This window comes from Enhydra lutris, unplaced genomic scaffold (assembly GCF_002288905.1).
Source record: "Enhydra lutris kenyoni isolate GAN:26980312 unplaced genomic scaffold, ASM228890v2 scaffoldscaffold93, whole genome shotgun sequence".
Lineage (NCBI taxonomy): Eukaryota > Metazoa > Chordata > Mammalia > Carnivora > Mustelidae > Enhydra > Enhydra lutris.
This window is the reverse complement of record NW_019154177.1, coordinates 932,820-958,227: the sequence shown is the minus strand read 5'-3', so window position 1 is coordinate 958,227 and position 25,408 is coordinate 932,820. Positions and strand designations below refer to the sequence as shown.

At 52.5% G+C, this 25,408-nt stretch overlaps 1 protein-coding gene and 1 long non-coding RNA gene across 2 annotated transcripts; one reads left to right on the top strand and one right to left on the bottom strand.

Moving 5' to 3' along the window:
- Positions 1-597: 597 nt before the first annotated feature.
- Positions 598-18,367, bottom strand: LOC111138562 (tripartite motif containing 27). The gene is made up of 8 exons (XM_022490582.1): positions 17,795-18,367; positions 16,538-16,633; positions 13,898-14,128; positions 6,998-7,020; positions 5,254-5,369; positions 5,093-5,125; positions 3,821-3,847; positions 598-2,207 (listed from the first exon to the last, which is right to left on the bottom strand). The coding sequence occupies exons 1-8, from the start codon at positions 18,212-18,214 to the stop codon at positions 1,612-1,614; spliced, it is 1,542 nt and encodes a 513-aa protein (XP_022346290.1). The 5' UTR covers positions 18,215-18,367; the 3' UTR covers positions 598-1,611.
- LOC111138563 lies at positions 18,004-24,383 on the top strand. Its single transcript, XR_002640045.1, has 3 exons — positions 18,004-18,092; positions 21,966-22,062; positions 24,354-24,383. It is a non-coding gene; the product is annotated as an uncharacterized LOC111138563 (long non-coding RNA).
- Positions 24,384-25,408: the final 1,025 nt, after the last annotated feature.

Here is a 25,408-nt window from a genome sequence, read left to right as displayed (position 1 = left end):
GTGTCTGTTAGAGTATTTTACACGGCGTATGTATGTAAACAGCCCTCTCCACAGGCCCTGAGTGTATTACGCCCTTTAACAGGATGAGATGAATGAATTAGGACCTCATTAATGATCTTCAAATACGGAACCTCAGTGCTCTGACAGGACTAAATATAGACCACACAATGTTGTCTTCTGAGGCCATGTCCAGATGCAGAAAAGATCCAAATCCCTGGAATGAGCTGTTCTCAACCTGGTGTTGCCTCCTCAGCACGGGGCGACCTTTGCATCCCCAAGGGCGGAGGCTGGTGGCTCTCAGCCCTCTGATCTATGCCAAGCGTTGCTGCGTTATCCCACTGCCAGCTATAAAAAGGGCTCGAGAGAACCCTTTCCTACTGAGGATACAAGATCAGCCAGTACAGAGCCGCAGGCTTCTCCACGCCTTGAGACCGTGACATGGTACCACCAAGCAGTTTTATTGTCCAGTCTGACATAAAAGATTGGCCGGAGCAGGATTCTGGACCCACGAGGGAAATCAACACCCTTAACCAAGGCCTTCACTCCCACCCCGACCTCCACCAACCCAGTCCTACCAAGACCCAGAAAACAACAATGTAAACAACATCCATACTCACTTTATTTTCAAACAGAGGGCACGTATCCAAAGGGAAGCAGGACTAAGAACCACTGTGGGGGCCTGAAGTCATCTGCCTTAGCCTTCTGGCCCCAGAATGCCTCGTGACCCGATGGCCGTAGGGATGGAACTGCCCCTTGATGGTACACATCTCAGAAAGGTCAATTCCCCCATTCCCCAATGGGGGCACAAAGTCAATGGGCCCCCGGAATACTGCCTCAGAATCATTCCAGGGACGGCGTACAACTGACCGTCAGTCCACAAACGTGAGCGGGAGGGGATCCAGGAACCATGGATGGTGTTGGCAGAAAATTATCCTGGGTGAGGGGCGCCCAACACCAGGATGCACCTTCCGTTAGCGTGAAGGGAGCAGACAGAGCCCTCGGAAAAGATGCAGAGGCAAAGAGCACATTGATTAGAACATTATCCCGGAACAGAGGTGGGGCCACTTCCCACCGTTACCGTCAAGTAACTGTAATGAATCAAAACACAGAGAAGCCTCTTTACTGGAGTTAATCAAACTAGAGTGGGAGTCAGGGCGGAGGTCCTATTCCCAAAGGAAATACTGGGACAGGGGGAGCCATGCTCACAGGGCCAGGTAGGTCCACTCTAAGTCCTCAGAAAGGAGCCCTGGTCCGGAAAACAGCAAACATCCACGATCACTATGTGGGGCTGAACCGGGGGGAGCCAGGTGAGCCGCGGCGAGGAATCTGGTCTGGCTCTCCAAGGTCATCCCTGCTCTTTACCCCTCCAGTGACGCACAGAACCAGTGTGGAAACACCGGAGGTGGACGTCGGGTGTTTATGTCTGGGCAATCTTCTGACAGTTTGCATGGGAAGGGAGAGGGCAGTGGATACCCGTCTCCCACGGCAGGGTCACAGGGAGCAGCGAGGACATCCAGCTGTGACACGTGGGAAGAGGCAAGGCAGCCAGACACCTAGGCCTGGGGCAGGGTCACGGCCAACAGCCCTCCCAGCCCTAGCTCGCCGCCTGCCTCAAGGGGAGGTCTCCATGGAATGAGCATGATTGCCAACGTGGCCAGAAAAGCCATCGATGCCGCTCATGGGGCAGATGATGAGGGGGGCTGCGCTCTTCCCCCCCGAGTAACTCAAACTGAAGTAGGGCCGGACAGGCCCACAGAAGGTAGCATGAGAGAAAGTAAAGGTGTGACACCTCTCTGTCACGTTGTAGAAGGAGACCTCGCCAGCATCATAGTCCAAGAAAATGCCCACCCGCTGGAGGGGGGTCCGCAGGGGGAGGGCAGTCATCGGGGAGGTAAGAGCCCAGTACTCCTTCCCATACCACAAGGACACTGCCCAGAATCCGTTCTGGGGGGCCGAGGTGACTCCGCCTTTCCTGCACACGGAGTCTTCGCAGACACCTATGGTCCACTTGGCTTTATCTCCCACCTCTACCTCCCAGTAATGTCTCCCAGCGATGAAGCACGGAGAGCCCAGGACACAGGGGAACAGATTGAACCGCTCGGGGTTGTCAGGCAGGTCCTGCTGGAGGTAACTGTACCGCACTTGCCGCAGGTTATCGGAGAGAATCAGGCTGGGGTAGGCCGTGTCTGGGTCCAGGGTCACGTCCACTGTGGAGACATGGGGGGGACGGGGCGGTCAGCCAAGGGCTGGGCACACAGCGGAGGACACCCAGCTCGTGTCCCACCTCCCTCCGAGAAGAGAGCACGCACGCCCCACGAGAGGCTGCGTTCTCTCACGAAGGTCATCCTGGAGTTTACGCTCCAGAAACTGTCTGCGTTGGCCGACTGCCTTTCTAAGCCAACAAACTTGGAAAGTACTGATTTCACCTCTGCTCCCTTTTTTAAAAACACCTTAAGCCACATTATCCATTATAAACTTAATTCCCTACTTAAATTTTAGCCTTCTGGGTATGTGAACAGGGGACTGCAAACCTGTACCACTCAGGGGCGCAGTCAGCCGGGCGTCTGACTCTTAGTTTCGGCTCAGGTCCTGATCTCAGGGTCCTGGGACCGGCCTGTGACGGGCTCTGTGCTCAGTGTGGGGTCTGCCCGGGCTTCTATCCCTCCCTCTCCCTCTGTCCCTCCCCACCACTTGTTACAAACACACACTAAGATAAATAATCTTTAAAAACAAAAAAACCCCAAATCACTATTTTATACCCTCCATTCCATGAGATCTTACTCAGCACCTGCAAACTCCTTCATCGTTTTCTCAGGTCCGTGCAACACCCGCATCTCCCTCCAAACACCGCTGCTCACCGGCCTTCACCCTTGCCCTCTCCCGAACCTAAACCCATCCTCCCTGTCCTGGTTTTCCAATCTTGCTCAGGCTAAACACTCCCAACATGGTGTCCCAGGACCATGGCTCAGCAGGTTGAAGGGCTCCCACGGAAGGTTCGTGATGAGCAACCGTGGAGGGGACCAGGAGTGCCAGGTCCTAGATTCGTGGTTCACCCACCCACCCGTGCACAGCAGTCACCGCTCTGTCCCCCAGGCCATGGGTGTGCTCCCCAATCAGACAGCGAACTCCAGCCTCTTTCACGCCCCCACAGAAGCCCACACGATGTTCAACAGTGTGGGACATGCACATGGTCTCCAGCTAACACTTGCTGAAAGAACGAAACACGGACCACACGGGAGGACACCATGGAAAGAACACCTGTCGCAGGCCTCTCTCCACGGGGAGGGTGCCGCGTCCCCATGGGAAGTACACGCCTAAGATGCGAACACCCCCAGGAGCACAGAACTACCCAGTCTCCGGACCCTTCGGTGACGGTGATGGTCAAGGACAGTTTCCACTCCTGCCCCGGCACAGGGAAGGCATGACCCGAGATCCCCACACTCCCCAGCACTCAGGAGAAGAGCCGAACCCCTAACTCTTTCTGGAAGGATGACTGCTTTCTGCAGAGCACACGCTGCCCGGAGGGCGGGCAGGCAGGCGGGACCCCTGTTTGGGGACTGCGCTTTCTACTCAAGTGCCTGACCTTGATTTCCTCCTACTCCAAAGGCCACCAGCTTCAGCTCTGAGGCATTTTAGGAGGTAAAGATACTGTAAATGCATAGAACAATCAATGGTTTATTTCATGGTTGCTGTTTATCTCTTTGATACACGTCATCTAGAGAACCCCAATTCAGGCAATTTCCAAGATCATTCACAACAGCAGTTAGGTGTTTAGGAGTTTTACTCCTGTTTATATCACCTTCTTGTCTCCATCACCTACCTGAGTATAACTGAGCTTCCCTCAATTCTGAAAGAACAAGAGAGAAGAAGTTACGGATTTGTGAGTATTTCCAAGAACTACCGAACCGAACCGCCAGAGCCCGCGTGAAGCCAGGGTCTCAGGAGACAGCTGGGGACTGCGGTCATCGGCCGTGGGCTGCCGTCTCTACCAACATCTGACTCCATCGTTCAACCAAGAGCCCTAAAGCAACAGGGACTGGGAACTTTGGGTGGAAGGGTAACCATGTGCCTGAGACGGGGAGCAAATGGGGTCAAACTGAGCCAAGATCGAGGATTCCGCCCTCCAGCGGGCAGCTGACCCTGCAGCGGGAAACACGGTTCCACGTCCCCAGTCATGCGCAACTCTCGGCTCTCCGAAGCCACCTCTGTTCCATGGCTGGGGGGCTCCATGCGTGGTTGTCCACCACCATGCGGGGGCGAACACCACCACTCCCTTGACCAGCACTTAACAGCGGACAAAAAGCATGTTCACAAACAAGCTCTCATGAGCCTTTTAAGTGGCAGGAGAGAAGGAGAAATCAGTGTGAACCAGTCAGGGAAAGTCCTGCCTTCCGGTGTCACCCACTGTGTCTAGGGCAGCCTGTCCCTATTTGTGTGATTGTGGAAGACACTGGAGTGTCTCCTACATATATATCTGGAACGACAAAATGCAAACAAAGTCTTAGGATACATTGCACAGGAAATCACCTGAGATTAGGGGGATTTGTGATTTGTAACAAAGAAAAAAAGGGTTTCCCTATTTCAAATCCCAATACACTGTCCAGGAATTTTCGCATTTAGGATACAGCCAAATCTTTATTGAATGTGGCTCATGGAGAGAAAATTTTACAATTAGAAGGCCTTCCCTTGAATACCTAAGCCACTGTATTTAGTAAGCGCTGCTTGACCCCCCCGCCCCCGTCCTGGCCAGCACCAATGCCCATGAGCGGGAGGAGCTCGGCAAATTACAACTTTAAATACTGCCTCAAATGAAATGCAGCTAGGATAGTTTCTGTTCATTCTTCTTCCCAATTAAAGAAAGAATTAAGCAAATTCTGGATTAATTTTCGGATTGCCTGTTTTTCAGCCCCATTAACAGAGACTGAGAACTGAGTGCGCGCGAGGCCATTAACTGAAACAAAGAAAAGGAGGACTCGGAAGATGAGAGAGGCTGCTTGGGGTGTCACCCCTGCCTGTCCCCCCACTTTTAAAGCAGATGTCTATCTTCCCAGGAAACTTCAACATCAAAAGCCCAGTAAATATATAAATTTACCTTGGATTTTCTCCATATCTGACTGCATTTTTTCTAAGGGGAGAAAAGAAGACAATCAGTTTTCATCCCACACCTGGCTGAGAAATATATCCTCCTCTCAGGCAAGACAGACATCCAGAGCACGAATGCATTCCCCTGACGGACGCCTCTTCTCCTATTACCTGTGAACTGCTTCAGGCTCTCGGTCAGGAATAGACATTTCTGCGCAAAAATGTGGATTTTCTCTTGCAGATCTGGAGGTGTAATCCAGGGCTCAGGGATCCTGATTCTTTCCGCTCTAAGTTTAAAAAAAAAAAAAAAAAAAAAAAGTAAATCCCTCCCCCAACCCCACACCTTGAAGAGCCCAGACAAAGCCCAGGTTAAGCCAACCGGCAGTCTCTAAGAGCAGCCACGCCAGCTCCCCCCACCTCCTCCTAGACTGTACTGCTCTACACGGGAGCAGGAGAAACAGCTTACTCACGTTCACTACCCCCACAGCCCCGAGCTCATGGATTTTCAAATGGCTCGTCCTCAAAAAGGGTTATGGAACTAAACTGAATACAAGGCTGACCTTGCCAGAAAGCCCTGGATTCCTAGACAAGATCCTGGAGATCCAGAGTGGGCAACAAGCCAGAGCCCTCAGGTTCCCAAAACGGTGAGAACCCTCCAGACAGGTACCCGCCCTGCTCAGGTCCGTGGCGAAAATGGACTGCCGGACGCCTCCCTAATATCCCGTCTCCCATCATCCAAGTTCTATAGGGTTCATGGCTGCCCAGTCTAGATGTGACCCTGTGACTGAGTTCTGCCCAGTAAGAGGTAAGGAGTGTCTTGTGGCAGTTTGAGAAGCCTGCTGAAAAAAGGACTATGCTGTGACTTCTCTCCCCGATGCTAGGTGGCATTCCAGCAACCATCGCACTGTCATCTCGGGCTGTCACATCGAGGCAGGAGAGTGAAGGGAAGGAGACCAGCAGCCCAGCCCAGGGGTCCCTACCTGCACACTTCCTACATGGCGACAACATCTTAAATTATGTTTAAGCCTTAAGCCAATGACATTTTGGGATTCCTGTCTCATATGGCCACAGCCAAACACTAATGTCACCGAGTGCGAGGCTCTGGACGTCTGTATGCCCGTGCTGGACCAGAACCAGACTGGCCTCAGACAGCAAAAGTGACAAGTCAGGGCAGTAATCGCTGGGGCATCTGGCTGGGGCTGGACATGCACTAACTCCTCTCCCTCAAAACCCTCAACTCTACCCACACAGTCTACCCCCCGGCACTTGCAGCCGACCTACTCCACCTACACGGCCCGGCCCGGCCCCTCAAACGCTCCCACGCAGCCCCGCAGCCCGCCTCTGGAGGGTCTTCCCCGTCCAGTATCTGAGCCAGCTTCAAAGCCAGTCTCTGCCCTGTGGGCATTCCTGCACAGGGAGCACGTTCCCCACGCCGACCCCGCCGGCCCGCGCAACAATGAGAACAAGGGCCAGGACCCAGGAAACTCACACGAATTCGGTAACTCTGAGCCAGTCACACTCTTCTAAGACCGAATTTTCCCCACAGAGGGACTGGGGTGGGGGTGGGGGTCGTTGGGGGAGGACTCTGAAACCCGGAGGCAGCGATGACCACAAGAAACCCTGCACTGTGCCCACGTGTGTAGGAGCCTCCACTCTCACCATGGCTACGTCCTCATGAACCATGGCAGCCCCAGCCACCCACGCCCCCTCCCGGCTTGTCCGGAAGTCCCAAGCTTTATGGAGAACTGGTCCATCCAGCTCTGTGTACTCGAGTGACTTGTGCAGAGACGGGCAGGGAACATGTCGCTCTGGTGAGCTGTCCTTCTCCGGCTCTGGGGTCCTTCCAGGATTCACGAGCATGAGGCAAAAACAGCCTCCTCACTTGCTTTAACACTGGGGAGGGGGAATACGGTACCTGCTCAGTGTGTCCCCGATGTCCTACAAGAGAAAGGAAAAGGATGACCATGAGAAGTCGTAACTTCAGTTCTCTTTCAGCTGTTTGCTGAAAACCCAGCTGACCTGAAGCCAGGGGAACAAGGCGAGAAGCCAGGGGAACAAGGCTCCTGCGAGAAGCCAGGGGAACAAGGCTCACAGTCTAGGAGCAAGAAATCTGGGAGGCGCCACTCACTACCCCGGCATTTCCCGTGTACCGCTCCTGCCCCATCAGCCAAGGATCTCACAGTTTCAAGCTTCCTAACAAGCGCTCCACCAGTGGAACCACAACGGCCTACCTATCCAGCTTGCTTTGACTTTTTATTGTGAAATAATTTCAAACATGCAGAAGAGCTGCTAGCACAGAGCTCCTATATATTTCTTTCCAGATGATTATATCCACGTTTATATTCAGAACCATTTGAAAGATCACTCTTTACATTCTCTAATGTGTCCCTGCCCCCTTAGCCTTCTGTATTTCCTAAGGGCAAGTACATTTTCTTACACAACTACAGTAGTTATAAGCAACAGTGATCTAAAGATCAATGAATCGAGGGTCTAAATGAACCTTTATCTAACCCACAGTCCAGAGCCCAGTCTGACCAGTCTTCTTAACGAAGCTCCTCCCAGCTGCTCCCCTCCAAGACCATTCTGCACACTTAGCATCACAACACATATCTGGAACAGTCCCTTCGCACGGATCTGTCTTTCATGGCAGTGCCGTTGGTTTCACGCACGCTCGTCGTCTACAGGCGGCCATCCCTCCACGGCGTCTGTCAGCTCTTCCCCGCGCGACTAAGGCCAAGCTGTATCATCTTTGGCTAGCGCATGGTATGTCCTTCTAAAGGTACATGATACTCGGGTGCCCCGATGGCTCTATTTTGATTGCTGTATAGCTACTATCTTTCTTTTTGTAACTAAGAACCAATAAAAAAGTGATACTTTGAAATTATGTTAATACTCCAACCCTTATCAGACTTCCTTACCAGATTTAGCATCCATTGATAATCACTGCCTGAATTACCTTTTACTATGATGGTTATTAAAGGGTCATTGGCTAGCTTCAAAATTCCTTCTATATTAATTAACATTTTACTAGGAGTGATTTCCCCATTTATTATTATATGGACCCATATATTCTTATTTTATTTAACAGGTTATAATCCATCACTGTTTTTATTTATTTTGGTGCTCAAGAAGTCTGAAACTGGGTCAGAGTCTCCATCACTTTTTATCCTATCTCTTCCCACCCCATTTTCCCCACTCCCATCTGGTTTATCCTTCCTGTTTCCTCTGCAAAAATAAGCAGATACATGATGTTCCAATTATCTTTTTTCTTACACAAAAAGTAGCATACTCTATATTTTCTGTACTATGATCTTCACTTAAGAGCACATTCCTGGAAACCACTACCAGTTCAGAGGTTATCTTCCTTACTCTTCTACACAGTTGCATAGTATTCCACTGTATACACACACGGTTGGTTCAACTACCTTTTCTTGGTTTGGAAGGTGGTTCCCCCCCCCCCACCGTATCTTGCGGTTACAATGTTACACTGAGTACCTTGTACGTATATATTTCTGTACCTACTTTCATACTTGAGTATATCTTCAAGGTAAATTCCTGAAAGGACTCTTGGTCAAATTCTAACTGCATGTATACTTTCGTTAAATGCTGCCAAAACAATTTGTCTTCCCACCAGTATGTGAGATTCTCTCTCCTACATCCTTGCTAACGGTGTACTGAATTAAGAAAATTTTGCTATTCTAATGGGGGAGAAAGGGTATTATAGTATGGTTTTTAATTAGCATCTCATTAAAAGTACAACAGAACACTTTTTCACAAATTCGTGGTCCAGTTTCATATTTTTTTGCAAAGTGCCTATTCATATCTTTTGCTCATTTTTCTGTAGAACTTGCCCACCCCACAATTTCTTGAATGTTCTTTATATACTATTTCTATGGTCCCTATTTGTGATATTTGCTGCAATTTTCTTTCAATTTGGCACTGGTCTTTTGAAGACTTATTTGTTATTTTAGAGAGAGAGAGTCTATATGTGCACGGGAGCAGAGAGAGAGGGATAAAGAATCTCAAAGACTCCTGCTGAGCACGGAGGCTGACATGCGGCTCAGTCCTAGGACACTGAAATCATGACCTCAGCCAAAATCAAGAGGTGGACACTCAACCGACTTAGCCACCCAGGCAACCTGTGACACCAGTCTTCTGAATGGTTACAGTGTCTGTGTGTTTCTCTGTGGTGCTACCATGAGCTGTCTTAGCCACACCAGCATCACAGGATGTTCTCATGTCTAACAGGGCCAGTTCCCACCCCAGTTCTTCGTTCTCAGTGTTTCCCAGCTATTTTTATGGGCTTATTTTTCTATCTGAAATGTACCATCCATTTGTCTAGCTCCAGATAAAGTGTGTTGTGGTTTTGTTGGGATTGCATTAAGTTTATAAATTAACTTAAGATGAACTGACGGGATGATGCTGACATGTCTTAGACAAGAACAAGAAATGTCTTTTTATTAGTTCAAGTCTATCTTGTGTCCATCAGGAGTGTCTTATAATATTTTCCACACAGGTTTTCACACACTGTTTATAAGTTTATTTACGTTTATTCCCAGGTATTTTGCCTTTTTCTTTTTTTTTAAAGATTTACTTATTTATTTATTTGACAGAGAGACAGAGATCACAGGTAGGCAGAGTGGCAGGCAGAGGGAGAGGTAGAAGCAGGCTCCCCACTAAGCAGGTAGGCTGATGCGAGGCTCGATCCCAGGACCCCGGGATCATGACCTGAGCCAAAGGCAAGTGCTTAACCAACTGAGCCACCCAGGTGTCCTCTTCTGTTTTTCAATAGGAAATGGGGTATTCTTTTTTTTTTTTTTTAAAGATTTTATTTATTTGACAGAGAGAGATCACAAGTAGGCAGAGAGGCAGGCAGAGAGAGAGAGAGAGAGAGAGAGGAGGAAGCAGGCTCCCTGCCCAGCAGAGAGCCCAATGTGGGACTCGATCCCAGGACCCTGAGATCATGACCTGAGCTGAAGGCAGAGGCTTAACCCACTGAGCCACCCAGGCGCCCCGGAAATGGGGTATTCTTTCCTAAAATGTCTTCTGATGGTTATCTGCACATACAAAGCCTGCCGATTTCTGTCTGTTAACGTTACATCCTGCTGCCTTGCTGAATTCTTTAATTTTAGCACTGATTCTTTATAATTATATAACATATATTTTCCAAATGACATGGTTTAATGTCTTGTAACACTGTTCTTTTTCGTTTTTTTTCTTTTTAAGATTTTTATTTATTATTTGACAGACAGAGATCACAAGTAGGCAGAGAGTCAGGCAGAGTGAGAGGAAAGGAAGCAGGCTCCCTGCTGAGCAGAGAGCCCGACGTGGGGCTCGATCCCAGAACCCCGGGATCATGACCTGAGCTGAAGGCAGAGGCTTTAACCCACTGAGCCACCCCTTTTTCATCCTTTTTTAAAAAAGATTTTATTTTCAAATAAACCCTACACCCAACACGGGGATCAAACCCGACCGTGAGCTCGAGAGTCACCTCCACCCACGGAGCCAGCCCAGTGCCCAGGCTTTTCCCACTCTTATGCTTGCAACTGCTTCATCTACACGGGCTGAAACCTCTGTACAAGGGTAACAGAGGCAGACAGCGGTGGGCATCTTGCCTCTTCCTGACCTCGGTGGGAACGCATCTGGGTGTCTCCTCGAGGAAGACTTCGCTTGCTTTTCCAGTGACATCCGCCTCAGCCCTGTCTCCCTCTCATTCCACGTCCGTGACCCCCCTCTTTCTTCTACAGAACCATCTCTTCAAAAATGTCCTCACGAATATCCTCCGCCTTAAAAAAAAAAAACACTGAAGACCTCCAGGGCCCGTCCCTGCAGCGCACAAACGCACGACCGACGCGTCCCCAGCGCCCGCGTCCGTTGGCGGCTCCCGGGCGCCTGGCGGCGGGAAGAGCCCGCGGCCTGGAGCCCCTGGACGCAGCCGGGAAGCGGGAGGGGCCCGTCCTGCAGCGGAGCCGCAGCGGCCCGAGAGAGGGACTGACGCGCTACAGGCGGATGAACCGTGACAAAAGGACTCGCGGTGAAAGAAATCCGAGGCAAAAGGCCACGTACTGCAGGCAAAGCCGGGAGACAGGCAGACCGGAACGAGCGACCGTTCCGCGGACACAAGCGACCGTTCCGCGGACACAAGGTGTCCTTCTGCGGCGAGGCCCGCGTTCCAGAGCGACACAGCTGTGGTGACCGAACACTCACTTCCTGACCCGCCGGACGCGACCGAGTCGCACACCCTGAAACGGCTGAAATGACGAACTACTTACTGCTGCACGTATTTTATGACCAGAACAGAACAAACCCAAGCCCTCGGCTCCATCTTACGAAGCCCTAAGGCGGGCGCACCTGCGTGTCCCGCATCTGCACCACAGCAGTCCCGTGAGAGCGAGCGTCACCCAACGAGGCCGACCGGCCCCGGGACACGAGCACTTGGCCGCCCGAGGAACCCCCCGTGTCTCACAAGCTACCTGCGAACCGCCCCAGTCTTCAGAGCGAATGTTCTCCTCACGCCTGCTCACCCGCCGCAGGGAACCTGCTTTCCCACGTCGGGAGAACAGAAGCCGCCGGTTCCTGCCACCCAACGTCGACTGCCCGCCGCACCCGCCTGCCCCCGCCTCCCGCAGAGGATCAACCAAAACCACCTCCTAGACGCGCGCCCCAGTCGCCTTCCGCCTGTCTTCTCCGCACAGCCCGGAGGGCAAGTTCATCAATCACAGCTTCAGCGACTCTCCGCACGCGATCCTTACCCAGACTCTTCTGCAGACTCTTTTCCACCAAGTTCAGCTCGTTTCTTTCTTTTTTTTTTTTTTTTAAAGATTTTATTTATTTGACAAACAGAGATCACAAGTAGGCAGAGAGGCAGGCAGAGAGAGAGGAGGAAGCAGGTTCCCCGCTGAGCAGAGAGCCCAACAGGGGCTCAATCCCAAGACGCTGGGATCATGACCTGAGCCGAAGGCAGAGGCTTTAACCCACTGAGCCACCCAGGCACCCCTCAGCTCGTTTCTTTAAGCATCCCTCTCCGGGAGTCCCACCGGCCCACCGTCCTCATGGCCTTTCTCCCTGACACAGTCACCTCCTCGCGCCAGTCCCCACTGCCCCGCCCGCGGCCCCTGCCCAAACTGCTCACCGCGGCGGTACCTCTGCCGGCATCAGTGACGCCCACGGCTTTAAACCACTCGGATGTCAGCCCCCAAGGGCCTGAGACTCTGCTGTCCGCTCCCTCTTTCCTGGTCATACTCTGCGTCTCTGGCCAAGTGTTCCCACTGCAAACTCCTCCTTTTCTCCCTGGCAATTAAATACTGGTGTTCACTAAGGCTCAAGGCTAGGCCTTCTCGGCAGTCTGAAGCAGGAGCCAGGCAACTTTTTCCTAAAGGCTGGATGGTACATATTTTGGGTTTCGTAAGCCATGCGCCATCCGACAAGTGCAACTCTGCTGGGCTGCGGCGGCGGAAGGTAAGCGCGCACAGTACATCCAGGGACGTGTGTGGCTAATGCTGACATATGGACAACGGAGCCTGAGTTTTATATGATTTCACTTATTGTGAGATAAAATGCTTCTGATTCTTCCCAATCATTAAAAACTGTAAAAATCAGGGGTGCCTGGGTGGCTTGGTCGGTTAAGCACCTCACCTGCCTTTGACTCGGGTCATCTCAGGGTCCTGGGATCAAGTCCCACATCAGGCTTCTTGCTCAGCAGACAGCCTGCTTCTTCCTCTGCTGCTGCTCCCCTTGCTTATGCTCTCCCTCCCTCTCTCAAAGAAATAAAATCTAAACAAATAAATCTGTAAAAACCAGGGGTGCCGGGGTGAGGGGGCTCAATCGGTTGAGCGTCCAACTCTTGACTTCAGCTCAGGTCATGATCTCAGGGTAGCGGAATCGAGCCCCCGGTCGGACTCTGCACTGAGTGTGGTTGCGGGCTTCAGATGCTCCCTTCCCCTCTCCCGCTGCCCCTTCTCCACTAAAAACAACAACAGAAACACCGAGAAAACAAAGAAACAAAAAACACACACAAAAAAATCCCCAAAACTGTGAACACCATGCTTAGCCTGCAGGACATACAAAAGCGGAGGGTGTGGCAGTTTGCTGACTCCTGCCCTAGGCCTCCAGGCCCTTCTTACGACCTTTATCAACACCGGTCATGCCGACGGCTCACTTCTCTCCCATTTGCCCTCCACAGCAGATCATAAACTCCAGGAGAGCTTCCTCACCACTTAATCCTGCTGCCTGGAACACTGCCTGACCCAGAACAGACAATTCACACGCACCGAACGCACAGCAGCTCGTGTCCTGCGGTCCCGCTGAGGTCAGCGCAGCCGGATCACCCGGGATCACCCGGGATCGCCAGGGATCGCCTGCACAACACCTTGTCGCAAGCAGGGACCACTCGGCCAGCCGCCCCCGCTCAAGGGCTCACTGTTTCGTGGCCGGGCCGGTACACACACAGATGTTCACATTACAAGATACTGCACTGAGACGGTCTCTAAATGGCATGGGGGCCGAACCCCTCATTCCATGGGGTCACCGGGCCTGGAGAGGTCAAGAGGCTTGCGTGTGATCAGACCAGGTGGCACAGGATGGGCCTGGGCATATGGTCCTCTTTTGCCCTTTCTGTGAGACCACCCAACCGCCCGATCCAAGCCATGGGGACCGGAGCTCCCACGAGGCATGTCTTCCCTCTGACAAGCCGAGAGCTGAGCCAGGGCCCGCCAAGTGCCGGAGCAGACAGGGGAGGAAGGGCCCTGAGCTGCCCGGCAAAGAAAGAAGGGAGACGTTGGGGCAGGGCTGCGCTGGCGGGCGCCGCGAGCCTCACCTGCAGGAGCTCCCTGGTGGGCTGCTGCTGCTTCTCCTCCAGCTGCGCGATCAGGCCGCTCAGGTGGGAGATGTTGCAGGAGAACTGGGTGATGGCGCCGTTGATGCTGTTGTAAATGGCCAAATCCAGCTCCTCGAGCCGGGCCAGGAGGCGGTACTCGTGCTCCTTCAAGGAGTGGTAGAGCTGCTCAAACTCCCAGACGATCTTCTCCCTCTCCATCTGGGTCAGGCTCTGTGCAGACGACAGGGAAGGGCGCTGACCGGAGGGAAGGCTCCCTCGAGAGCCTTCGTGTTTGCTCCCGACTCCCCAGCCCAAGAGCTCATCATCTCATCCCAGCATCCCGTTCACTAGCTCCCAGTGTCAGGCTTTACGGACTGGACACACAGTGGCTGAGAGGCGAGTCGCCCCGGGGATAATAAAGCTATCAGTCCCATGACAGTCATCCCAGATGTGAGGCCAGGACGGCCCACACTGCGAGAGCTGGTACAACCTCCACAGGAGCACAGGGCAGTCTTGTCCCCTGTGGTCGGAGAGCAGACGGGGCTTCCTGACAGGGGAAACGACACTGGAAGGACGGGCAGAGCCAACGATTCCGTCCAGCAGAGCCATGAGCGCAGAGGGGAAGCCAGAGAAGGTAAGAGGGTAAAACACCCGGCAGGCCAGGTGGGGCAAGACTTGTGGCAACTGGGAGCCATGGAAGACGCCGGGGAAGGGATGGGGTCAGCCAGGTGCCACGCGGCGGTGGACCAGGACACTCCATCCTCGGACCGGGACTGGGACCACGGCCCTGAGGCCCTTCCTGTGTAGCCCGGACCCCGTTTCTGGCTCCCCGCAGTGCTCCTTAACCACCCCTCACAGCTGTGGGTGCCGCTCCTTCTCCTGCAGATTTGTTTCTGAAGCCAGGGTGCCCTTCCTTCTCCCCCCGCGCCCCCCAACAGGACTCTAGGGCTCTGTGCTCAAGAAATCATCAGCAACTCCCTTTCTTTACTCCTGGGGAAGGAAGATTTTCTGGGGCACGGCCACATATGGCCCACAGAGCCAAAAACACTGTCCGACCCTTTCCAGAAGCTTGTTGACACTTGCTCTCAGCTCCCCTCCCCAAGCATCTTCCCATTAACGGTCCTCTCTGTCCCTCTCAGAGCCCTTCCTGAGCACTCACTGGACCGCACACACCTTCCTTCCAAGTCGCTTTGGTAAGGTTACAGCTCCCCTCAGCTAGAGCCTTTCAAAGACACAAGTGATACAACATAACCTTAGAAATGGAAAACTAAGGGGCACCTGGGTGGCTCAGTGGGTTAAAGCCTCTGCCTTCGGCTCGGGTCATGATCTCAGGGTCCTGGGATGGAGCCCCGCATCAGGCTCTCTGCTCAGCAGGGAGCCTTCTTCTCTCTCTCTCTCTGCCTGCCTCTCTGCCTACTTGTGATCTCTGTCAAATAAATAAATAAAATCTTAAAAAAAAAAAATGGAAAACTAAAGCTGAAATTGGCCGTAAAGAACAACTGATTCTCAGCTTCTAGAAGGTGCTGCTCCTGGCGGGCTGGTTTGTTGGGGCGGCGGGGCGGGGGAAACAAAGGGACAATTTTGCCCAGCGTGGAACTCCCTTGGACGGCAGGACATTTGGCATCTCTGCCCTCCCTCCCCAGTGACTCAGTTCCTCGAGTGACAACCAAAGGAACAGCCACACACCACAGGAGGGAAGGAGAGGGCAGCACCAGCCTTGATGAAAACCACAGGTCGAGTCCAACGTCCTCACTCCACAGAGGAGGAAGCAGGCCAGAGACGGTGTACCATTCTCCCCGTCTATCCAGCAGGGAGGGTCAGAACCAGAAGTATGTCCAAGTGTCCTGACTCTCAGGGAAGGGCTTTTTCTGCCCTGACAGTCCGCCCACAGGGGACACAATGGCTGTGTGTGCGGGGATTCTATGCAGATGCGCCAGGAGACTGTCCAACCGGCAGCCCTGTTTTCAAGCTCAGGGAGATGAGGTCTCAGGGAGGAGTGTGGGGGCAGAACAAATGGTGGAATCCGACGTTCCCTGCCCAAAAGTCCTTTACGACACCCCGGCCAGGACTGACAAAACCTCACAAGTTTGTTAACAGTTTGCTCCTCTTGAGAATTTCTCATATTTTATTTACTGTTAAAAAAAAACAAAACTGCTTGAGCACCTCTGTGGTGGATATAAGGATTTATTATAAAAGTCTCCATACTTTTTTTTTTAATTTTTTGGTTGTCAGAACAAAAGCCCCATATATCCCTATCACAAATGGGCACATCCGTCCCCTCCTCAGCCACCCTCAGCAGCCATCTGCAGAATGGCACCAAAGGAGGCTAACTGTGCCCAAGAACGTCCCCCACATCAGTGTCGTCAAGGATCAGCCCTGATCTACACAAGACTAGCGGGATAAACTTCCGATAGGTCAGATCCCCACAGGTTCCAACTCAGCTCTTCTAGCTCTTCCCCCCGAACGTGGGACTCCTCTGGTTCTCCAGGTGAGCTCCCCACTCCCACCTGGGGCTGTCTCACCCACAGCTGAAGTTCTGGGCGTCCTGATGGGCTAAGGGTAAGGGAAGTAATGTCAACCTTACAAAACACAAAGTGGCCTGCAGAAGTCGTGTCATCTGTGAATTCCAAATCCCCTTACCAAGAGTTCAGCCCGTGCCTGCTCCCCCTGTGCCCGACGCCTCTTCTTTAAGTCCTTCACTCTTTTCAGGTGGTCCAGCTGGTTCTGGATTTGCTCCTGAGAAAAGCACAAACAGGTGCACAGTTCAAGACTAGGCAGACCTTAGCATCAGCACGGCTCACGTGCTTATCACATGCAACCACTCCTGAGGCCACGTCCCTGCTTAGCGCCTGTCCTTGGACTTCCTGCCATCGGCAGGGCACAGGGGTCTCCACACCTCTCTGTGGCAGTCTGTGTGTATCTTAAACTGGTGGGTCACCTGCCCATGCCTGGACAGATACCGCACGGCTCAGTGGAAAGGTGAGTGGACTGTGAGGCTTAGAGCTGGGTTGTGGCTCTCCACAGACACATACAGAGAAAATGAGTTAACATCTCATTTTCCTCACATGTGGCATAGACGAATACCACCTTCCCAACCTACTCCAGAGTTACTGCCAGTGTAAAACAATATATCCAAAAGTACCATGAATACTAAGTGATTAATTATGCACAAACGTACACACATTTAAACATAACTGTATACCTTTCTGTCCTCCAGAGGGCAAATACACAGATAACAGAATGTTGCCTTACAACTGTTCTAGTCAACACTTTGTTTCCATGTCATTGTTTGGCCATGCGCCTCCACCGGTCCAACGGTTCACAAAGAGCTACCCACTCATTTGATTCCGTGTAATCTTCATGGTAACTGTGTAATCTGGTTAAAGGACTTCAGCGGGAAAGAGCTGCTCTTTTCCATGGGCTTCTAGAGCAGGCCGGAGCACAGGGAAGCGCTGGGGAAATGCTCACAGACTAAGTGATGGGCACCTGCGGGCGGGGCACAGAGCCAGTTGACGTCCGAGTGTGTTTTGTGTGAGATCACCCGTGATCCGATAGGAGCACGAGCTTGGCGGTGGGTGCCTGCTTTTACGCACATCCTTTACACCGTCAGGGAGCGGGCGGGTTCTCGGTGCGTAACGTGCCGGAGAGCGGGGAGACCCAGGGGCCCCTCGGGGGTGGGGGGGAGGCGCGGGGTGGGGGGCACTTCTGGCTTCCTCACCAGCTACAGGTTCTCCCAAATCTGAGTGCGGAGGCTCTGGAGCGGACAGAGAGGAAATGACGGCTGTGAACCACACGTCCGGCTCAGCCATTTTCTAGGCGGAAAAGAGGAAGCCCCTTGGCTTTCTCCTCCCTTTGTCCGCTCGCGCTCCCGCCCCTCCCTCGCCGCGCCGCCCTCACCTTGAAGCCCTCCACCGCCTCCTCGAGCGGCAGCACGCTGTGGCCGCGGTGCTCGCGGGAGCGGTCGCACACCACGCAGATGGGCATCTGGTCCTCCTCGCAGTACAGCTTCAGCGGCTCGCGGTGCTTCTCGCACACGCCCATCTCGCCCCCGGGCCCCGACGGCCGCTCGGTGCGCAGCTGCTTCACCAGCTGGGTCACGTTGGCCAGGTGCCGGTTGGGCCGCATGTGCCGCTGCGGGAAGGTCTCCCGGCACTGCGGACACGACACGTTGGTCTCCGCCGCGCCCCAGCAGCGGGTGAGGCACGCGCAACAGATGTTGTGGCCGCAGTCGAGCATCATGGGCTCGGCGAAGTACTGCAGGCACACGGGGCAGGTGGTCTCCTGCTGCAGGCACTCGGCCACGCTCCCGGAGGCCATGGCGCGGGCCCGCGGGGGCGCACGGGCATGGGCCCCGGCGCCCAGCTCTGCGCGGAGCCCAACTCTGCCGCGCGCTCTCCCGCTCGCGGCTTCCGGGCGGCGCGGGGAGGCGGGCGGGCGGAGGGCGGCGCCTGCCGGCCCGAATCCCGGAAGCGCGCGCGCGTGCGAGTCCCCGGCGTGGCTCGGGCCTCCCTGCGCCGCGGTGCCCCCGCCGACCCGGCCTGGGGGGTCGCGCGGCCCCGCCGAGCCCCGCGGCTGCGCGAGGGGTCGCCGAGGGGCGCCGCCGGCTGGACTCGCGCAGCCGGCGCTCGGGGCGCGCAGGACAACGTGGCCGCGTCCGAGCGGATCCCGGCGCGAGCGGAAGGGGCGGCCCCGGGGCGGGGCTTGGCGCGGGCCCCTATCGCGACCCGCCTTAGCGGCCTCGGGGGCGCACGGTTCCTCCCGGAGCGAATGGGGAGGCCCCGCCAGCGCCCGGGGCGCGGCGCGGCGCGCGGGGGCGAGCTCCTCGGGGTCCAGTGACCGCGGTCGACGGTGTCCCGCGGGAACGCGGTAACCCCGCCTGCGCGCTGCGGGCCCCGCGCCGAGTTCCCGCGGCCTGGGCCTGGACCTCGAGGCGTTTGTTGGGTGTCTTGCCGGGCGCCCAGGCCTCGGCGCCGCAGAGCGCGGGCTTGATGTGGGTGCGGCTCGGGAGACGCCTGGCCTTCCCAGGAGGCCGGAGGAGGGGAGTAGCCAACTGAGTTGCACCATTCAACATCCCTACTTGCAGGCCCTTGCAATTTTGTTTCGAAAAAGAAAGTTAATTACCTGATGGCAACATTTCTGCAAGACAGAATGAGTCAGACAAGCCCTGTTTGGGTTCTTCCCATTGTGCCAGAGCCAACTGGTGTCTCTTTTCCCGAGAAACCGGGATGAGCATTATAGCCCAACAAGGAGGGAGACCTCATCACATCTTTGAGGTTTTTAACAAGCCGGTGTTCATCCATTAGCGTAGAAAACACACAGTGCGTGCGGTATTGAATAGGACCCAGCTCGCGCGTGCTCCTTCCCGAAGCGCAGGAGAGCGACAATCCCACTCCAATAAGATCCAGTGATCCAGTAGATTTACCCACAGTTCCTGCCTTGGCATTTCCGGGTCTCCTTTGCTGTTTCCTCAGTATTGACTTCATCCTCTTGATTTCATTGAATCCAGACAGCCTTACCTTGCTTTATTTCTCAACTTGCCTCTAGGTACTGTCATTTCCAATATTACACCTTGACCAGAATGATTTCAACACGTGTCAGTTTGCAAGTGTGTTTTAGATGAGTTGGTATCAGGCTGGCTGTGAGCATGTCCACTCATTTCCCTATTGCAAGTCTTTCCCTCTAACCCTCTCACCTCCAGGGTGAGAATCATCCTTAGAAAACTCCTAAAATGCCCCTTTCATTCTCTCCCTTCTCACTCAGAAATCTTCATAGCCTCCTTTTGGGCCTCCAGGACATTGTTCAAACCCTTGAGCATGGGGTTAGCACTTCTGGCCTCCAGCATGAACTAACGCCTTCACTCTTCTCCTAGGAAGCCATCATCCCAACCCAGCCTGGTGGGGCTTGGGCTGTGCCCACCACAGTCCTCTGCAAGGCCTGCTCAGCAGTCCTGCTCCTTCCTGAGCGGATAGCCTAAACAAATGACCACACTGACCTCTCTCCTTTCCAGTCAGCCTCCCACGTTCACATAGAACCTCAGATTCTGAGTACTTATTTTCTGGGGGAGGACTTTGATTACCTTGTATAGAACACTCACCTCTCTCTCAAAGTTCTCCATCAGAGCATATGTTTAAATTAGGAAGTGTCTTTGGTTTTCATGTAGTTCAACATCTTGCTGACGCCTGAGATTTCCCCAAATGTGGGAAACTCGACCACATAATTTGTGGGAGTGGGGGACTGTGTTCTTCCTTTCCCCTGTTAAAAAAGAATAAATAGGGCGCCTAGGTGGCTCAGTCATTAAGCGACTGCCTTTTGCTCAGGTCATGATCCCAGGGTCCTGGGATCAAGCCCTGAGCCCTTCATCGGGGCCCCTGCTCAGCGAGAAGCCTGCTTCTCCCTCTCCCATTCCCTCTGCTTGTGTTTCCTCTCTCGCCGTGTCTCTCTCTGTCAAATAAATAAAATCGTAAAAAACAAACAAACAAATAAATAAGGAAACTGGTATCAGATGCTTAAGTAGAAACAGAGACTCCCCTCCAGACTCTCTCTGATCTCAATTTGTAGTCCCTCTAATCACACTGAAAGTCATCATTATTATTTATCTATTTGTAAAGTGACCAGCATGCAAACATAAATGCTAGTTAAAAGCAAGAGGGAAACTGCAATGAGCAGTCTAGACTGGGGGCCAATAGGGAAAGATGAGGACAGTGACTCATTGTAGGACGGATGTGCCTCCCCAGAGGCAGCTACTTCTCTTGCTACAGATTGCCATTGAGAACCTGGGCCCAGCATACTGCCAGATTTTCAGTCAAGAGAAGGCAGAAATCTGGAGGGTTTTTCTTTTTTTAAAGGTTTATTTATTTATTTTAGAGGGCTGGGAGAGCATGAGCTGGGGGCGGGAGCAGAGGGAGAAGGACAAGCTGACTCCGTGCTGTGCGCAGCCACCGATGCTGGCATGATGCTGGGACCCTGGGACCACAACCTGAGTCGAAACCAAGTTGGAAGCTTAACCAAGTGAGCCACCCAGGCCTCCCAGAATCTGGAGTTTTATATGAAACCTATTGACTTTTAAGTGTTGGAAACTAAAAATTGTACAATCATCTGTGCAGATGAGGTCAAGCTCCTGGCCTCCAGCCTGGGACCTCTGGTACACATATTTGTTTTAATAAGTTCTTTTCAATCTTAATACAGCATAGAAAGGACTGTTCACTATTTTATTGCCAATCTCCACTCCTTCCTTAATTTTATTCCAGATGGCAATATACTCAGTTCAAAGGTACTGCCCTTTGCGGCCGGCACTCAGCCAGGCTCACGAAGGCAACGCTACCAGCGGAACTGTGCCCAGCTGCTTATGGTCTGTCGCGCAGGTCCTGAGGCCTCCATCCAGCCTGGCCCAAAAACGTCACCAAAGGTTCTTGGTCTCATCAGGAGACAGAATTCAAGGACAGACACACAACATAGTGGATGAGAGACACAACCAGGAAGTTTACTCAAGTGAAAGTACCTGAGCACCTGCCTTTCGCTCAGGTCGTGATCCCAGGTGCTGGCATGGAGTCCTGCCTCGGGCATCTCCATCAGCAGGGAGTCTACTTCTCCCTCTGTCTCCCGCTCTGCCTGCTTGTGCTCCGTCTTTCTGGCAAATGAATAAATAAAATCTTTTTTAAAAAGCAGTGAAAGTACCTCAAGATGTGAGAGGAAGAAACAGAGAGATGGAGTGGGCTACAGGGGTGGAGAGGGACAGGGCAAGGGAGTGTGCAAGCCAGCGAGCCGCCTGCCTGTGGGGTTCACCTTCTGTCTTCTACCAACAGTTGTTAACTAGGGCAAGGATTTTTTGGAAGCAGGGATTCGATGCCTTTTCCTCCTCACTTGCTCAAGGGTTTCCTGTCGTGGCACCGCCATCTTGGGCCTGTCTGATGGGATCCGGCTTCTGGCGGACGCTGCCCGGACCTGCCTCTGACCTTCCCCACAGCCTGCCATGGCCTCCTCCTTGCTGGCCTCCAGGCATCCTGTTAGAGTCTAAACTAACTGTGAGCTCTAACACTGGGATTAACCTCTGTCCTTCCTTCTCATTCAGCCCGGAATGTGCACAGGATGGTTGGAACTTGGGCAGCTGCCCTGGACCATGAAGCAGTCTTGAGCGCCGGGAGCCAATTAGCGTGGTGTAGTGAAAGGTAAATAAGCCGGTCCTTATACACTACGGCTTGCGTCAGACTTCGTGTATGTGAGCGGGACTAAAGCCAGTGTCTTGTTTAAGCCTCTTATTTGGTTTGTCTGCATATGCAACAAAAAACTAAACCTAACTAATAAAATACAGTTATTTTTAAAAAAAATTTTTCCATATTTTTAAAAATTTATATTCAATTAACTAATATATAGTCTATTATTACTTTCAGAGGTAGAGGTCATTGATTCATCAGTCTTATATTGTTGGGTCCATGGTCAAAGGACCGAGACTGATACAAAGCAAAGGTGAAGCAAAGCTTTATTTCACACTAAGCATCAAGAATCAAACCGACCGGCCAGGGCCGTCTCTTGTGAAGAGGAGACCCCTCTCTTCTTTACAGACTAGCTTTTAAGGGCAAAGGCCATGTGGTTGGGCCTGGCCACGCACCGGTGACCAATGAGACTGTAACAGAGAAAGCTGCACAGTCCTGCTAGGTCACACATAAGTGACCAATTGAATTGCAATTTACCCTATAGTAGATATTTGAAGTCGCCTATCACTTTGGTCAGAATTGGCGGCCAAAGGGCACCCAAAGGGCAGGGCCCATACTCCTTGGTAGCTAGGGAGACAGTATGCGCCCCCACTGATTGGATACCTCCACCCTGCCTGAACCACCCTTGTATTTGGGCTTTGTTACCGGGGACTGGTTTCCGGGACTTGTTTTTAAGTAAGTCCCCTGGGGGGGGGGGGGCGCAGGGACAGGGTGGAGCTGCTCTGGCTAAATAGGCCCTTACAGCATAAAACCCAGTGCTCACTGCATCACACGCCCTCTATAATGTCCATCCCCCATTACCGCCACTCACCTCTCCTCCCGCAGCAGCCTGTTCGTTTCCTGTGATTAAGAGTCTTTTATGGGGGCTCCTAGGTGGCTCAGTTGGTTAAGCAACTGCCTTTGGCTCAGGTCATGATCCCAGGGTCCTGGGATCAAGTCCCACATTGGGTTCCTCCTCCTCTGTGGGGAGCATTCTTCTCTCTCTCCCTCTGCTGCTCCCCCTGCTTGTGTTCTCTGTGTGTGTGTGTGTGTGTGTGTGTCAAATAAATAAATAAAATCTTTAAAAAAAAAGAATGAATTTATATATTAAAAAATAAAAGAGTCCCTTATGGTTTGTCTCCTTCTCTGATTTCATCTTGTATTATTTTCCCCTCTCTTCCCTTATGCTCCTCTGTTTTGCTTCTGAAATTCTACGTGAGTGAGATCATATGGTAATTGTTTTTCCCTGACTGACTTATTTCTCTTAGCATAAAACCCTCTAGTTCCATCCACATCATTGCAAATGGCAGGATTTCATTTTTTGATGGCTGAGTAATACTCTACTATGTATGTGCGCGTGCGTGTGCGTGTGCGTGTGTGTGTGTGCGCGTACCACATCTTTATCCGTTCATCTGTAGATGGACATCTAGGTTCTTTCCATAGTGTGGCCATTGTGGACATTGCTGCTATGAGCATTCAGGTGCATGTGCCCCTTTGGATCACTACGTTTGTATCTTTGGATAAATACCCAGTAGTGCAATTGCTGGGTCATAGGGTAGCTCTATTTTTAACATCTTGAGGAACCTCCATGCTGTTTTCCAGAGCGGCTGCACCAGCTTGCATTCCCACCAACAGTGTAGAAGGGTTCCTGTTCACATCCTCACCAACATCTGTTGTTTCTCCTGAGTTGTTAGTTTTAGCCATTCTGACTGGTGTGAGGTGGTATCTCATTGTGCTTTTGATTGAAAATACAAGTATTATATTAATAAAATATTTTATTTCATTTTAAAGATTTATGTATTTATTTTATATAGAGAGAATGTGCACAAGCAGGGGGAGGGGCAGAGGGCCAGGGAGAGAGAATCTCAAGCAGATTCTATGCGGAGCATGAAGCCTGAGGTGGGACTTGATCCCATAACCCTGAAACCATGACCTGAGCCAAAACCAAGAGTCAGATGCTCACCCAGGTGCCCCTCAAATATTTTATTTCAAAATTAATTCCTACCTACTCCCTCTACTCAATCCAGCTACCCTAAGGGTACCTGTAATTTCTACTAGTCTTAGCTAAATCCAGAGGGCACTTTGCAGTCTTTATCTTAATGGTTTGGGGACATTTGACACTCTTGACCCCTCCCTCCTTGGACCCTTCATCCCCAGGGCACTAAACTAAGCAGGATTGACCCCATCACCCACGCTCTAATAAAACCATCTTTCTTGTACTGAAAATCTCTCTTTTTTTTTAAAGATTTTATTTATTTATTTGACAGAGAGAGATCACAGTAGACAGAGGCAGGCAGAGAGAGAGGGAAGCAGGCTCCCTGCTGAGCAGAGAGCCCGACGCGGGACTCGATCGCGGGACTCCATCGCGGGACTCCATCGCGGGACTCACTGCCAGGACCCTGCGATCATGACCTGAGCCGAAGGCAGCGACTTAACCCACTGAGCCACCCAGGCGTCCCTGTACTGAAAATAAAGAAATCTTTCTTGACTGTTGTTGCCAGACCCCCAACATCATACCACATTGATGTGGTTTTGGAATACAGGTGAGGTTCAGCGGGGTAGAGTCTGGAGCCCATGACCAAGAAGGAACTGTGGAGGCATCTTTGGTGCAAAACGGTGGTTTATTAAGGCATGGGGACCGGGCCTGTGGGCAGAAAGAGCTGCTGCCTGGGGTTGTGTGTGGGGCGGCTGACTATAGACTATGGGGTTTGGGGGAGGCAAGGAAAAGGGAGGGTTTGAAAGAACTTTCATATGCTAAAGAGGACCTGAAAGATACCAGAGGCCTTGCCATTGTCAAGTGAAGGTTGTTTTCCCCTGTAGCAAGGCATTACATTTGAGGAGATCCTGGAAGAATGTCCCACCCAGGAGTAGGGGGTGGGGGGAGGTCGCAGGGTGTCAGCTTCTGCTTTGTCCTCAGCTTGCCTCCACCAGCAAGACAAATCATCACACTGTCTTGAAAATCCTATTCAGAAAGTAATTACCTATAACCACTTTCCCTGAAATGTCTTTGGCCCCTGGGAAAGGACGTCGGGAAGGGCAGTCTTTCAGAGCACATATTGCTAACCAGTATGAACACTGGGGCTCCTATGCAAAGAAGGAGGAAGGTGAACGTGGGTATTAGCAGTTTCCGTCACAAGCCCTGAGTCAGCAATATCTGTGACCTAACTTTGGTGTCTAGGAAACACCTTCTTTTGCCTCTTCCCTTCCCCCCATGTCCCTGATGTCACTCAAAATAGTAGGTGAAATATGACCAGAGCCAGTCCTGTCCTGTTCCGCATCTTGTCCTTGTCTGCTTCATCTTCCAGCATCTTCCCTCAGCCCA